Source organism: Microcaecilia unicolor, chromosome 1 (genome assembly GCF_901765095.1).
Source record: "Microcaecilia unicolor chromosome 1, aMicUni1.1, whole genome shotgun sequence".
NCBI classification, from domain to species: domain Eukaryota; kingdom Metazoa; phylum Chordata; class Amphibia; order Gymnophiona; family Siphonopidae; genus Microcaecilia; species Microcaecilia unicolor.
Window position 1 is genome coordinate 721,593,177 of NC_044031.1, and position 12,919 is coordinate 721,606,095.

The window sequence follows — 12,919 nt, forward strand, 5'->3', positions numbered from 1 at the left end:
TAGTGCCGCACTGGGACAGACCAAAGGTCCATCAAGCTCAGCATCCTGTTTCCAACCGTGGCCAATCCAGGTCCAGCCCCTCCTTACCTCTCAACCCTCATCTCCCCTTACGTTCCTACCCATAACCTCCGCTCTCAAGACAAATCCCTCCTTTCAGTACCCTTCTCCACCACCGCCAACTCCAGGCTCCGCCCTTTCTGCCTCGCCTCACCCCACGCGTGGAACAAACTCCCCGAGCCCATATGCCACGCCCCCTCCCTGCCCATCTTCAAATCACTGCTTAAAGCCCACCTCTTCAATGTCGCCTTCGGCACCTAACCACTACACCTCTACCCAGGAAATCTAGACTGCCCCAACTTGACATTTCGTTCTTTAGATTGTAAGCTCCTTTGAGCAGGGCCCGTCTTTCTTTAATTTGTACAGCACTGCGTAACCCTAGTAGCGCTCTAGAAATGTTAAGTAGTAGTAGTAAATACCTGGCAAGATCCCAAAAAAGTTCAATACGTTTTATGCTGCTTAGCCCAGAAATAAACAGCGGATTTTACCCAAGTCATTTTAATAATGGTCTACGAACATTTCCTTTAGGAAGGCATCCAAACCTTTTTTAAATCCTGCTAACTGCTTCTACAACATTCTCTGGCAACGAAGTCTAGAGTTGAATTGCACGTTGAGTGAAGAAAACGTTTCTCCGATTCGTTTTAATTTTACTACTTTGTAGCTTCATTGCATGCCCCCTAGTCCTAATATTTGTGGGAAGAGTAAACATTTTACTTAAATCAATCCATACTACTTCCAGTATTCTGTCCTCGTGCTCATACTGATGATAACCACATCGACTGCATACTTTAAGATTGTGCGCGAGCACTTACTATTTATTGAACTCTGGTAACATAGCCCCAAGCCTCCCCTCTCAGTATTTATATATTTATTTTTATTTATTTATTGCATTTGTATCCCACATTATCCCACCTTTTTGCAGGCTCAATGTGGCTTACAATTCATCGAGGATATGGGAAATAGAAGAGAAAATACATTTGGTTACAAGGAGTTTTGGGTAAAATAATAGTACTGAAGCAAAGATAGTTAGTATAGAACACTTCTGGATAAATCAAAGACTTTGGTGTTAAATGTGTTGATCCTTGTGATATATCTTGTCGAAGAGTTAGTTCTTTCTCTACGGGAACGGCATCTGCCTCCTCAACTAGTCACAAAACGTACTTTATCGCAATGGATAGAAGGAGCTTGAGCTTGTATCTTTTTCTACTATGAAAATGCTGCTGCTGCTGCTGCTGCGGCTGCTGCGGCTACGGCGGCGGCGTTCTCCTCTGACGCAACTTCCTGTTTCCCGGCCAGAGCCGGATGTAGTCGAGTGAGAAGTTGTGTGTGTAAAAGTGTATGAAGGGACGGGACACCGGAGAAGGAAAACTGGGGGACTGTTAGTGGGCGACCTCAGGTATGAGTTTGATCGGGGGGGAAGAGGTCCAGTATCGCGGACAAGGAGGAGAGGGTGAGATAGATGGCAGATCATGCGGAGGGGAGGCCAATTCCCGAATGCGCGTGAGAACAGTCGAACGCGTGTTGTCACGCCCAATGCTTGTGACTTGGTATCCTGCAGCTGCCACCTATCAGCTGTAAAATTGTTTATTTGGCTCCCCAATGTTTTGGAGTCCATTTTGACACAGTTAAAACATATTTGTTATCTTGAATTGCTCCTTTAAATGCTGATTAGTAGGGGCAGCGTTGCTTAGGCTGCCATGCGGCAATATATATGCAGGTGCTGTTATAAAGGTACAAGTTATAGTGAATTTTCAAAGGCAAGCCACCCCACTAGCTTCCCTTGTAAATTATGCATCTACCAAACTACTCATGTTTTTGCTCCCCACTTTTTGCAGGTAGGGTCATGTGGGACATGTAGATTTGAACATTTATAGCCCACTAGTTAAACAGTGCAGTTGGCTTGTTTGTCAATTATTTATTTAATACATTTATACCCCACATTTTCCCACTGTTGTAGGCGCAATGTGGCTTACACAAAACTGTAGTAGGGCTACAGTACAAAAGTACAATAATACAGTATAACAGTAAGATTATAAACATATTATCAGTTTAACACAAGACAGTAAATAAAATATACGGTATTAGTGTCCATGAATTATTTTAAACCATTAGTAAATCTTATTGTGTTGTGCCTGGAGAATAAGCCTTTTTGAACAGGGTGGACTTCAATAATTTTCTGAAACGTAGATAGTTCTGAGTTGTTTTTACTAATTTGGGTAAAGCATTAAATTGCTGCACACAATTTTGAGTGCTATATATAAACCTCCTTTAATATTAGACCCTTAATACACACCTGTGCTTTATCCCCTTTCTCTCCCCAAAGACCCAAGTCTGCATCTTAGCAACCCTGTATTCTCAGAGTAGTTAAGTGTAGATGCTAATGGCAGGGTATTTAGGAAATAGGAGCGAGGGAGTAGCAAGACCAACAGGATTTCTTCCAAGAACCAAGAGAGACAGGAAAATGATGTAAAAAGAGGTTCTTTATTGAAGTAGACTCGACACGGCACTGTGTTTCGGCAATAGTGCCTGCCTCAGGAGGCTGTTTGTTGTTATGATTCGATGTCAAATGAATAACCAAGCGTAAGTCTTTGAAATGGATAGAAGCTTGTAAGACTGATGATGCACTCGGTAAAACGTAGGAAACAATGAAAAATACGTGTTGTAACCTAAGAACTTTGAGTGCTTCACTTTGCCACTTACGGCTCATCTAAGCAGTCAAAGTTCTTAGGTTACAGCAGGTATTTTTCATTGTGTCCTACGTTTTACCGGTGTATCACCTGTCTTTTTAAAGACTTGATTATTCATTTGACATTGAACCATAACAACAAACAGCCTCCTGAGGCAGGCACTATTGCCGAAACACGGTGCAGTGTCGAGTCTACTTCAGTAAGGAACCCCTTTTTTTCCTGTCTCCCTTGGTTCTTTGGAAGAAGTCCTGTTGGTCTTGCTACTCCCTTGCTCCTATTTTGTTCTTCTTGTAGCAGACAAGTCCATAGACCGCTATTAAATGGACTTGGAAAAATTCCGCATTTTTAGGTATAACTTGTCTGGAATGTTTTTACGTTTGGGGAGCGTGCCAGGTGCCCTTGACCTGGATTGGCCACTGTCGGTGACAGGATGCTGGGCTAGATGGACCTTTGGTCTTTCCCAGTATGGCACTACTTATGTACTTATGTACTTGTTTCTCCACCTTGGTGGTTGAGCCTTGTTTTGGGTATTTAGGAAACCAGGCAATTTTCAAACCCATGATGTAGTGACTGACTCCTTAGGTGGTTAGATCTTTTTGAAAATTGCCTTCAGCGTGATTTTGTTTTCTAGAAAATGTGCATTTCACCTGCAATTAGTTATATTCAATACTGAATGTAATGCCGCTTTCTATGTGCTGACAGCTATGGATGAAACAGTTGGAAAAATGCTCCCAGTGGACCCAGAAGACATTGGAACACAAAGATGTCGGCTGGGACCTTCAGTTCTCTCTTCATTAAGAATCAAAATTGGTTCTCCTCTTCGGATTACATTGGATGGTGGTGACTGTTTATGTACTGCCTGGCCCAGAAAAGATTTATGTGATGGTTTCATCCAGTTTGATTTGAAATGTGCCAGTTCTGGTCTGATTGGAAGCAAACTGAAAAATGTAAGCCTGAGCTCCAGCCATCTAAATCCTGTGGCCTACAACAAATTACAAAAAATCAGAGTGAAAATAGTAGTGAAAACTGCAGATGTCAAAAGAGGCTACTGCAGATCTGTTTTGCAAGAGACAGTGAAAGAACTGCTCAGAGATGTTTATATATCCCCTTTCCATATGGTCTCTCTCACAAACGTGGAGACACCAGTTGTGCTGCTAGAAATCCTTGACATGGATCCTTTAACAAGAGAGGCTGGCATTGTAACTGCAAAAACGCAAATACAGATTAAGGATGTAGTCACTTTGAAGCAGTACAAGCATGTTTCTCAAGAGCCAGCACTGTCTGTTGCTGGCATGGATGATTTGCGCACCTCATTGAAAGAGATCATTGATTTGCCCTTCCGTTATCCCAAAACCTTGAAAAAACTGGGCCTTTCCTGTCCTAGAGGTGTGCTGTTGATTGGGCCACCAGGTGTGGGCAAGACCCTTCTTGTGAAAGCTGTGGCACGGGAAGTGGGAGCATATTTGCTTGGCATTAATGGTCCCTCCATACATGGTTCAAGGCCTGGAGAAAGTGAGGAAAATTTGCGCCACATTTTTCAGCAAGCCAGAGAAGCAGCCATCTCGGGGCCCACTCTTGTTTTTATTGATGAAATTGACTCACTTTGCCCTAGACGGGGAAACTCCAGCAGTGCCCCCGAGAATCGAGTTGTTGCCCAACTGCTGACCCTCATGGATGGAATGGGCAGTGAAAAAGAGATAATTATTATGGCTGCAACAAACAGACCTGACGCACTAGATCCTGCGCTGAGGAGACCAGGTAGATTTGACAGAGAGGTAAAAGTTACTATGATTGATGTTTCACTTGTCTTAATTCAATAGCTATCACCTGGGGACAGAAGGCTCTCCATCCTCCGTGCTCTGTAAGAGAGGCATGGGTTTTTATTGAGGAAAATAGTTTTTTTTTTTTTTTTTTGGGGGGGGGGGGTGTTAGGGTTGGACATGGTATTGAGAGAATTCTGCCTCCTGGATAAACATACTTGAACCATGAAAAAGTTTGTCAAAGTAAGTTAAATCTTGTGAAAGATACATTTTTATTGTGTAAGTTTCATCTTTTTTGCATTTAGTAATAGGAAAAGTAGATGAGGGGGACAGCAAGTGTTATCCCATACTTGCTAGAGGAAACACTCCTTTACAGTAAGAGGTATCTCCTACAAGAGACATGTAATTATCTGTTTTGGAGTCAAAAACAACAAGGCAGGCAATCCACCAAATCCAATGTGAAAGGATAAAACAAGGAGACAGATCTTGTAAAAAAACAGTCTCTTATTCAGCAAAAAGCTCCCAGGTTATTGATCATCTGTGCCTAACATGGCCATGTTTCACTAGGAATATTGGCTGGTCAGGGGCAGAAAAACTAAAAACAAATATACAAGAATTCATACATTTACAAACAAAAGAACATCTTACATATGTAATTGAAAAGGTAGATAAAACATGGATGAACTCAATCTTAAACCAACCATACAAAGCTTTACTCCTGTATAAAAGGACAAATAAATAAAGCTCTCCTACTGTCATTCCTTTTATCTGTCATATCCTCAATCTTTCACTGTCCACTGCGACTGTTCCTGATGCCTTCAAACATGCCGTAGTCACACCACTCCTTAAAAAACCTTCATTGGACCCTACCTGTCCTTCCAACTATCGCCCCATCTCCCTCCCTTTCCTATCCAAGATACTTGAACGTGCTGTTCACCGCCATTGCCTTGACTTTCTTTCATCTCAAGCTATTCTTAATCCACTTCAATCTGGCATTCACCCCCTTCATTCAACTGAAACAGCGCTTGCTAAAGTCTCCAATGATCTGTTCCTAGCCAGATCCAAAGGTCTCTATTCTATCCTCATCCTTCTCAGTCTATCTGCTGCTTTTGACACTGTTGATCACAGCCTACTCCTTGATACGCTGTCCTCACTTGGTTTTCAGGGCTCTGTTCTTTCCTGGTTTTCTTCTTATCTCTCCCAGCGTACCTTTAGTGTATACTCTAGTGGATCCTCCTCTACTTCTATCCCACTGTCAGTTGGTGTACCTCAGGAATCTGTCCTGGGACCTCTTCTTTTCTCCATCTATACTTCTTCCCTTGGTACTCTGATCTCATCCCATGGTTTTCAGTATCATCTTTACGCTGATGACTCCCAAATGTACCTCTCCACACCAGAAATCTCAGCAGGAATCCAGGCCAAAGTATCAGCCTGCCTGTCTGACATTGCTGCCTGGATGTCTCAGCGCCATCTGAAACTAAACATGACTGAGCTTCTTATCTTTCCCCCTAAACCAACCTCTCCTCCTCCCCCATTCTCTGTTTCTGTGGATAACACTCTCATCCTTCCTGTCTCATCAGCTCGTAACCTTGGGGTTATCTTTGACTCCTCCCTCTCCTTCTCTGCACATATTCAGCAGACTGCTAAAACCTGTCGTTTCTTTCTCTATAATATCACCAAAATTCGCCCTTTCCTTTCTGAGCACTACCAGAACCCTCATCCACACTCTTATCACCTCGCTTAGACTATTGCAACTTGCTTCTCACAGGTCTCCCACTTAGCCATCTCTCTCCTCAATCTGTTCAAAATTCTGCTGCATGACTAATATTCCGCCAGTGTGGTTATGCTCATATTAGCCCTCTCCTCAAGTCACTTCACTGGCTTCCTATCCGTTTCCGCATACAGTTCAAACTCCTCTTATTGACCTATAAGTGCATTCACTCTGCAGCTCCTCAGTACCTCTCCACTCTCATCTCTCCCTACATTCCTCCCCCCCCCCCCCCCCCCCCCCCCCCCCCCCCCCCCCGGGAACTCCATTCACTGGGTAAATCTCTCTTATCTGCACCCTTCTCTGCTAACTCCAGACTCCGTTCCATTTATCTTGCTGCACCATATGCCTGGAATAGACTTCCTGAGCCGGTAGGTCAAGCTCCATCTCTGGCCATCTTCAAATCTAAGCTAAAAGCCCACCTTTTTGATGCAGCTTTTAACTCCTAACCCTTAGTCACCTGTTCAGAACCCTTATTTTATCATCCTTACCTTACTATTCCCTTATCTATTGTTTGTCCTGTTTGTCCTAATTAGATTGTAAGCTCTGTCAAGCAGGGACTGTCTCATCATGTTCAAGTGTACAGCGATGCGTACATCTAGTAGCGCTTTAGAAATGATTAGTAACATAAAAACAGCTTTCTAAAACATACTTATCACAGTAAAATACCAACTAAAAGGAATGGGGGAAGGGAATCGGAGAGGCTTACTCAGCTGGTATAAAACAGCAACTTCACCTAGTCTGATCCAGAAAACAAAATGAAATAGGCACTATCTAGTAAAAAAAAGGAAATGTCCCCATGTTTAAAAACACATAACTTCAAAAAGAACATCTAAAAAAATGGAATAAGAAGTCTCCAAAATGGTCTACTTACATCCTCATGTACCTGGAGGCGTTTGGTAAGAGTTAAGACAAACTTGCTATGACACCCTAGCTTATATGTCTAAGGATGTCATGCATGCATAATTACTGTAAAAAAAAAAACAGTTAAATGCCGCTAAAAACATTAAAAAGTCAAATTAAAGATAAGCAACAAAAACTTTGTAAAAAGCAGTTAATAGACAGTGCTAATAACATAAAAAAGACCCTTTTTGAAAATAAGCTCTGATGACATTGAATTAGAACGCTAAAATTACCAGGCTAAAAATACTTTTAAAAACAACTTGAGATGTTCTAGAATCCATAGCCATCAAAATCGCTAAAAGATATCATCATAAAAGTCCTTAAAAATGTAAAAATAGTGGTGGAACGCATTGAAGATGATGTTAAGCATTCCAATGATGTATACAGTCACAAAACAGAGGGAAAGCAGCATACAAAAGCAACCAAACAAACAGAAAAAGTAAACACTGGGCCTTCAGGAATGAGAAAAATGCAATCCTTTATTCCATATCATCAAGCTGATCAATCCATAGACTGGTGGGTTGTGTCCATCTACCAGCAGGTGGAGATAGAGAGCAAACTTTTGCCTCCCTATATGTGGTCATGTGCTGCCGGAAACTCCTCAGTATGTTCTCTATCTCAGCAGGTGGTGGTCACACACAGCAGCAGCTCTGGCTAGGCCTCCAAGCCTAATCCTTAGGTTTTGTTGAGGCCTGGGGTTGAGGGCTCTTTTGAGCAAGTGCAAACCTGGTGGTGCCAGGTCCCTCCTTTTCTCCCCCCTCCCGCTGGCTCCGTTTAAAAAAAAAAATATATATATTTTTAAACGTCTTTAAAGGCGTTTAATTCGACGTTTCTTTAAACGTTCATTGCAGCTACTCACTGGGACACCAGTTCGTTACAGCTCGGAGCGGCAAGCAGGTAATTTTACCTTTTTATAGCGGGCAGGGGGTTCCCCGATTCTTCTCCTCGTGGCAATGGCGTCGGAGGGCGAGGGCGCAAAGGGTCGCTCCCCGGATCGCTGGAGCGCTTCTAGAGGGGATGCGGGGGTTTTACAACCTGATTCGCCCTTGATGGGTGATAGTTTAGTGACCGATGAATGTGCCGGTCGTTCCTCCGGCGTGGCGGTTTTTTCCCGCCATAAACGCCCATCCCCCGCTCCTCGCCTCCGCCATCTTGGCCGGCCACGCGGCTCGGACGGCTTCTTCGGGGCCGCCCTTGAGGTTGGAGACATTAATGCCATGAACGCCCTTAATTTGGGCGACGGCACAAAAGCGGCTAAAGTTAAGCGCCGTTCTTCCCGCGCGGCTCCTTCACGGAGTTTCGCGCCGGACGCCATTTTGGATGCGTAGCATGTCTCTCCCCCGCTATTGCGAGCGCCGGTTGAGAGTGCGTCTAGGGCTGTTGCCCAGGCTGCGGAAGTGCACAGTCTGGGGGGTTTCTCCCCCGAGTTTGTTTTGCTGCTGCATCAGGCTTTCCTCATGCAAAACGCTGCCCCTGCTCCCTCTTCTGATAAAGAGGTTGAGGTTCCCAGAGGTAAACGCCCTCGGGTTGATTTCCAGGCCTTGGAGGACTTTTGTCTCCTCCGATGTAGATGAGGGCAGCGTGTCTGAGGTCTCCCAACGATCCTTTGCGGATTCCTTGGAGGAGATAGATCCCCGCTCGGATGGAGCGGATCCCCCCTCTGCAGCGCGGCTTTTTAGCCCAGAGGATTTGCCCAACCTGTTGTTACAGGCCATGGACACTTTGAAGATTTCCTCTCCGGAGGACGTCTCTCCCTCAGCCCCTGTTGGCTCTGCCATTATGCTGGGGACGAAGCGCCCGCCTAGAACCTTCCACGTGCATGATGCCATGCACACCTTAATTGCGGCTCAATGGGATGTCCCGGAAACGAGCCTTAAAGTGGCTAGGGCTATGTCCCGCCTCTATCCTTTGGCTGTGAGCGAACGTGAGGCCTATCTGTGGCCTACCGTGGATTCTTTAATCACTGCGGTGACTAAGAAAACGGCGTTGCCGGTGGAAGGTGGCACGGCCCTAAAGGACGCCCAAGACAGAAGATTGGAGGCGGCCTTAAGGTCGTCCTTGGAGGCAGCTGCTTTAAGTTTGCAGGCCTCAGTTTGCGGCTCCTATGTGGCCAGGGCGTGCCGGACTATGGTGCAGCGGGCTTCCCCCTCGGATCATTCCTTGAGGGCTGATTGGCCGGCCCTGGAATCGGGCTTAGCCTATTTGGCAGACTTGCTGTATGATGTCTGGAGAGCCTCAGCTAAAGGCATGGCTCAGACAGTCTCTGCGCGGCGGTGGCTTTGGCTGAAGCATTGGTCTGCTGACCACGCCTCTAACTCCCGCCTGGCTAGATTGCCTTTTAAAGGCAAGCTGCTCTTTGGGGTCGAGCTGGACAAAATCGTGACCGATCTCGGCACGTCTAAGGGCAAGAAATTACCAGAGGTCAGGGCTCGGGTTAGTACTCGTCCCGATACCTCCATACCGCCCGGGCAAGTCGGGTTCCTCTGCCCCCTCTTCCTTCAAGAGGAATTTCTCCCCCAAGCAGCATTCCTTTCGCAGAGACCGCCGTCCCGGAGGTGCTCCCTCCGGTCCTCCCCAGGGTCTCGAACCAATGACGGGGCCTTGGTCCACGCCCCAGTGCAGATTGGAGGACGGCTGTCCTCGTTTCTGGGCGAGTGGATCACTATAACTTCAGACGCGTGGGTGCTGGAAGTCATCAGAGACGGCTACAAGCTAGAGTTCTGCCAACCCTTAAGAGACGGGTTTGTACTCTCTCCCTGCAAGTCTCCGGTCAAGCTGTGGTAGTGCAGCAGACCTTGGACAACCTGATCCGCCTGGGTGCGGTCGTTCCGGTGCCAAAAATCAGATTGGCAAGGGACGTTACTCCATTTACTTTGTGGTTCCAAAGAAAGGAGGTTCTGTCGGCCTATCCTCGACCTCAAAGGGGTCAATCGGGCCTGGAAAGTGAGGCACTTTCGCATGGAGACTCTCCGCTCTGTTATAGCGGCAGTGAAGGCAGGAGAGTTCTTGGCTTCCTTGGACATCAAGGAAGCGTACCTGCATATTCCCATCTGGCCTCCTCTCCAACGCTTTCTGCGTTTTACAGTCCTGAGACGACACTTCCAGTTCAGAGCCCTCCCTTTCGGGTTGGCTACTGCTCCGCGGACCTTTTCCAAAGTAATGGGGGTCATAGCGGCCTTCCTGCTAAAGGAAGGAGTACAAGTCCATCCTTATCTGGACGACTGGTTGATCCGAGCCCCTCTTATGCAGAGTGCGGCAAAGCTATGGACCGGGTAGTTGCTCTTTTGAGCTCCCTGGGATGGATCATCAACTGGAAGAAGAGCCAGCTGCGCCCGACTCAGTCCCTGGTGTATCTGGGAGTTCGATTCGACACCCAAGTGGGCAGAGTGTTCCTGCCAGACAATCGGATTGTCAAGCTTCAGGCTCAGGTGGACTAGTTCCTAGTAGCCTCTCCTATTCGGGCTTGGGACTACGTGCAGCTGTTGGGCTCTATGACGGCCACGATGGAAGTAGTGCCCTGGGCCAGGGCTCATATGAGACCACTACAGCTATCTCTGCTGCTGCGCTGGACTCCGATGTCGGAGGATTATGCTGTGCGCCTTCCCGTGGACCCAGCAGTGCGCAAGGCGCTGAGCTGGTGGACGCAGACAGACAAGTTGTCTGCAGGATTGCCTCTGGTGACCCCGGAGTGGATTGTCGTCACGACAGACGCCTCTTTGATGGGCTGGGGAGCCCACTGCTTGGGAAGGACAGCGCAGGGGCTCTAGTCTCCTGCAGAGGCAAGTGGTCTATCAACCTCCTGGAACTCAGAGCCATTCGCTTGGTGTTATTGGAGTTCATCCCGGTACTGGTGTTGAAGCCTGTACGGGTCCTGTCGGACAATGCCACAGCTGTGGCCTATATCAACCGCCAGGGAGGTACCAGAGCGCCCCTCTAGCCAAGGAGGCTATGAGTCTTTGCCAGTGGGCGGAAGCGAACCTGGAGCAGCTTTCAGCGGCCCACATTGCCGGAGTCATGAATGTCAAGGCGGACTTTCTCAGTCGCCATACCTTGGAGCCCGGAGAGTGGCAACTATCTGCTCAGGCGTTCTTGGACATCACGAAGCGCTGGGGCCAGCCGAGCCTAGATCTGATGGCGTCATCGGCCAATGGCCAAGTGCCGCGCTTTTCAGCAGAGGACGGGACCCTCGATCCCTGGGAGTAGATGCTCTTCTCCAACAGTGGCCGACACAAGAGCTCCTCTATGTGTTCCCGCCCTGGCTCATGTTGGGCAGGGTGCTAGACCGGGTGGCAAAGCATCCCGGCAGGGTAATCCTGGTGGGTCCGGATTGGCCCAGACGTCCCTGGTATGCGGACTTGTTCAGGCTCTCAGTCGACGATCCTCTGCGGCTGTCAGTGGAGCAGGGCCTGTTACATCAGGGTCCCGTGATGATGGAGGATCCCTCTCCCTTTGGTCTTACGGCCTGGCTAATGAGCGGCAGCGTCTGAGGAAGAAGGGCTTCTCAGACAAGGTCATCGCCACTATGCTGAGAGCGAGGAAGCGCTCTACTTCTACTGCTTACGCCAGGGTTTGGCGTATCTTTGCAGCATGGTGTGAAGCAGGCTCACTTTCTCCCTTCACTGCTCCAATTTCTTCAGTGTTGGCGTTCCTGCAAGAAGGCCTGTCGCTCAGTTCCCTTAAAGTCCAGGTAGCGGCTCTGGCTTGCTTCAGGGGCCGCCTGAAGGGTGCTTCCCTGGCTTCGCAGCCAGATGTGGTGCGCTTTCTCAAGGGAGTTAATCACCTGCGCCCTCCTCTGCACTCAGTGGTGCCTGCGTGGAATCTCAACCTGGTGCTAAGAGCATTGCAGAAGCCGCCTTTGGAACCCTTGTCGAGGGCATCTCTGAAAGACCTGACGTTGAAGCAGTCTCTTTGGTGGCTATCACTTCAGCCAGAAGAGTTTCCGAGCTCCAGGCGCTCTCATGTCGAGAGCCTTTTCTGCAGTGCACTGAGGCAGGAGTGACTATTCGCACAGTGCCTTCCTTCCTGCCCAAGATTGGTTCTCGCTTCCATGTGAATCAGCAGCTCTGTCTCCCTTCCTTTCGTAGGGAGGACTACCCAGAGGAGTACTCCGCTCTTGAATATCTGGATGTGAGACGAGTCATCATCAGTTACTTGGAAGTGACCAATGATTTCCGGAAATCGGATCATCTGTTTGTCCTGTTTGCAGGTCCTCGTAAGGGTCTGCAGGCTGCTAAGCCTACAGTGGCAAGATGGGTCCAGGAAGCCATTGCAGCGGCTTATGTGGCCGGCGGGGAAGGTGCCGCCTATCCAGCTGAAGGCTCACTCCACGAGAGCTCAGGCGGCCTCGATGGCAGAGGCCGGATCCGTCTCCTTGGAAGAGATATGCAAGGCGGCAACGTGGGCTTCGGCTCATACATTCTCCAAGCATTACCGTTTGACTGTGGCTGCACGGGCGGAGGCCCGGTTGGAGCTTCAGTGTTGAGGTCAGGGATTCTATGTCCCGCCCTGGGTGAGTACTGCTTCGGTACATCCCCACCAGTCTATGGATTGATCAGCTTGATGATATGGAAGGTAAAATTATGTATAATCATACCTGATAATTTTCTTTCCATTAATCATAGCTGATCAATCCATAGCCCCTCCCAGATATCTGTACTGTTTATATTCTGGTTGAATTTTAGGTTCAAGTTTAGCCTTCAGTTACTTCAGGAGGACTTCGTGTTCAAGTTCTTCTTTCACTTGGC

The 12,919-nt window shown here is 47.6% G+C and overlaps 1 protein-coding gene across 2 annotated transcripts in view; it reads left to right on the forward strand.

Moving 5' to 3' along the window:
• The first annotated feature begins 1,362 nt into the window (after nt 1-1,362).
• The window catches only part of SPATA5L1 (spermatogenesis associated 5 like 1), a 45,045-nt gene continuing 33,488 nt past the window's right edge, over nt 1,363-12,919 (forward strand). For both annotated transcript variants that reach the window (XM_030189575.1, XM_030189576.1), the window contains exons 1-2: nt 1,363-1,453; nt 3,447-4,519. In XM_030189575.1, coding sequence (XP_030045435.1) covers nt 3,449-4,519 — 1,071 coding nt within the window. In that variant the 5' untranslated portion in view covers nt 1,363-1,453; nt 3,447-3,448. The remainder of the gene's footprint in view (nt 1,454-3,446; nt 4,520-12,919) is intronic.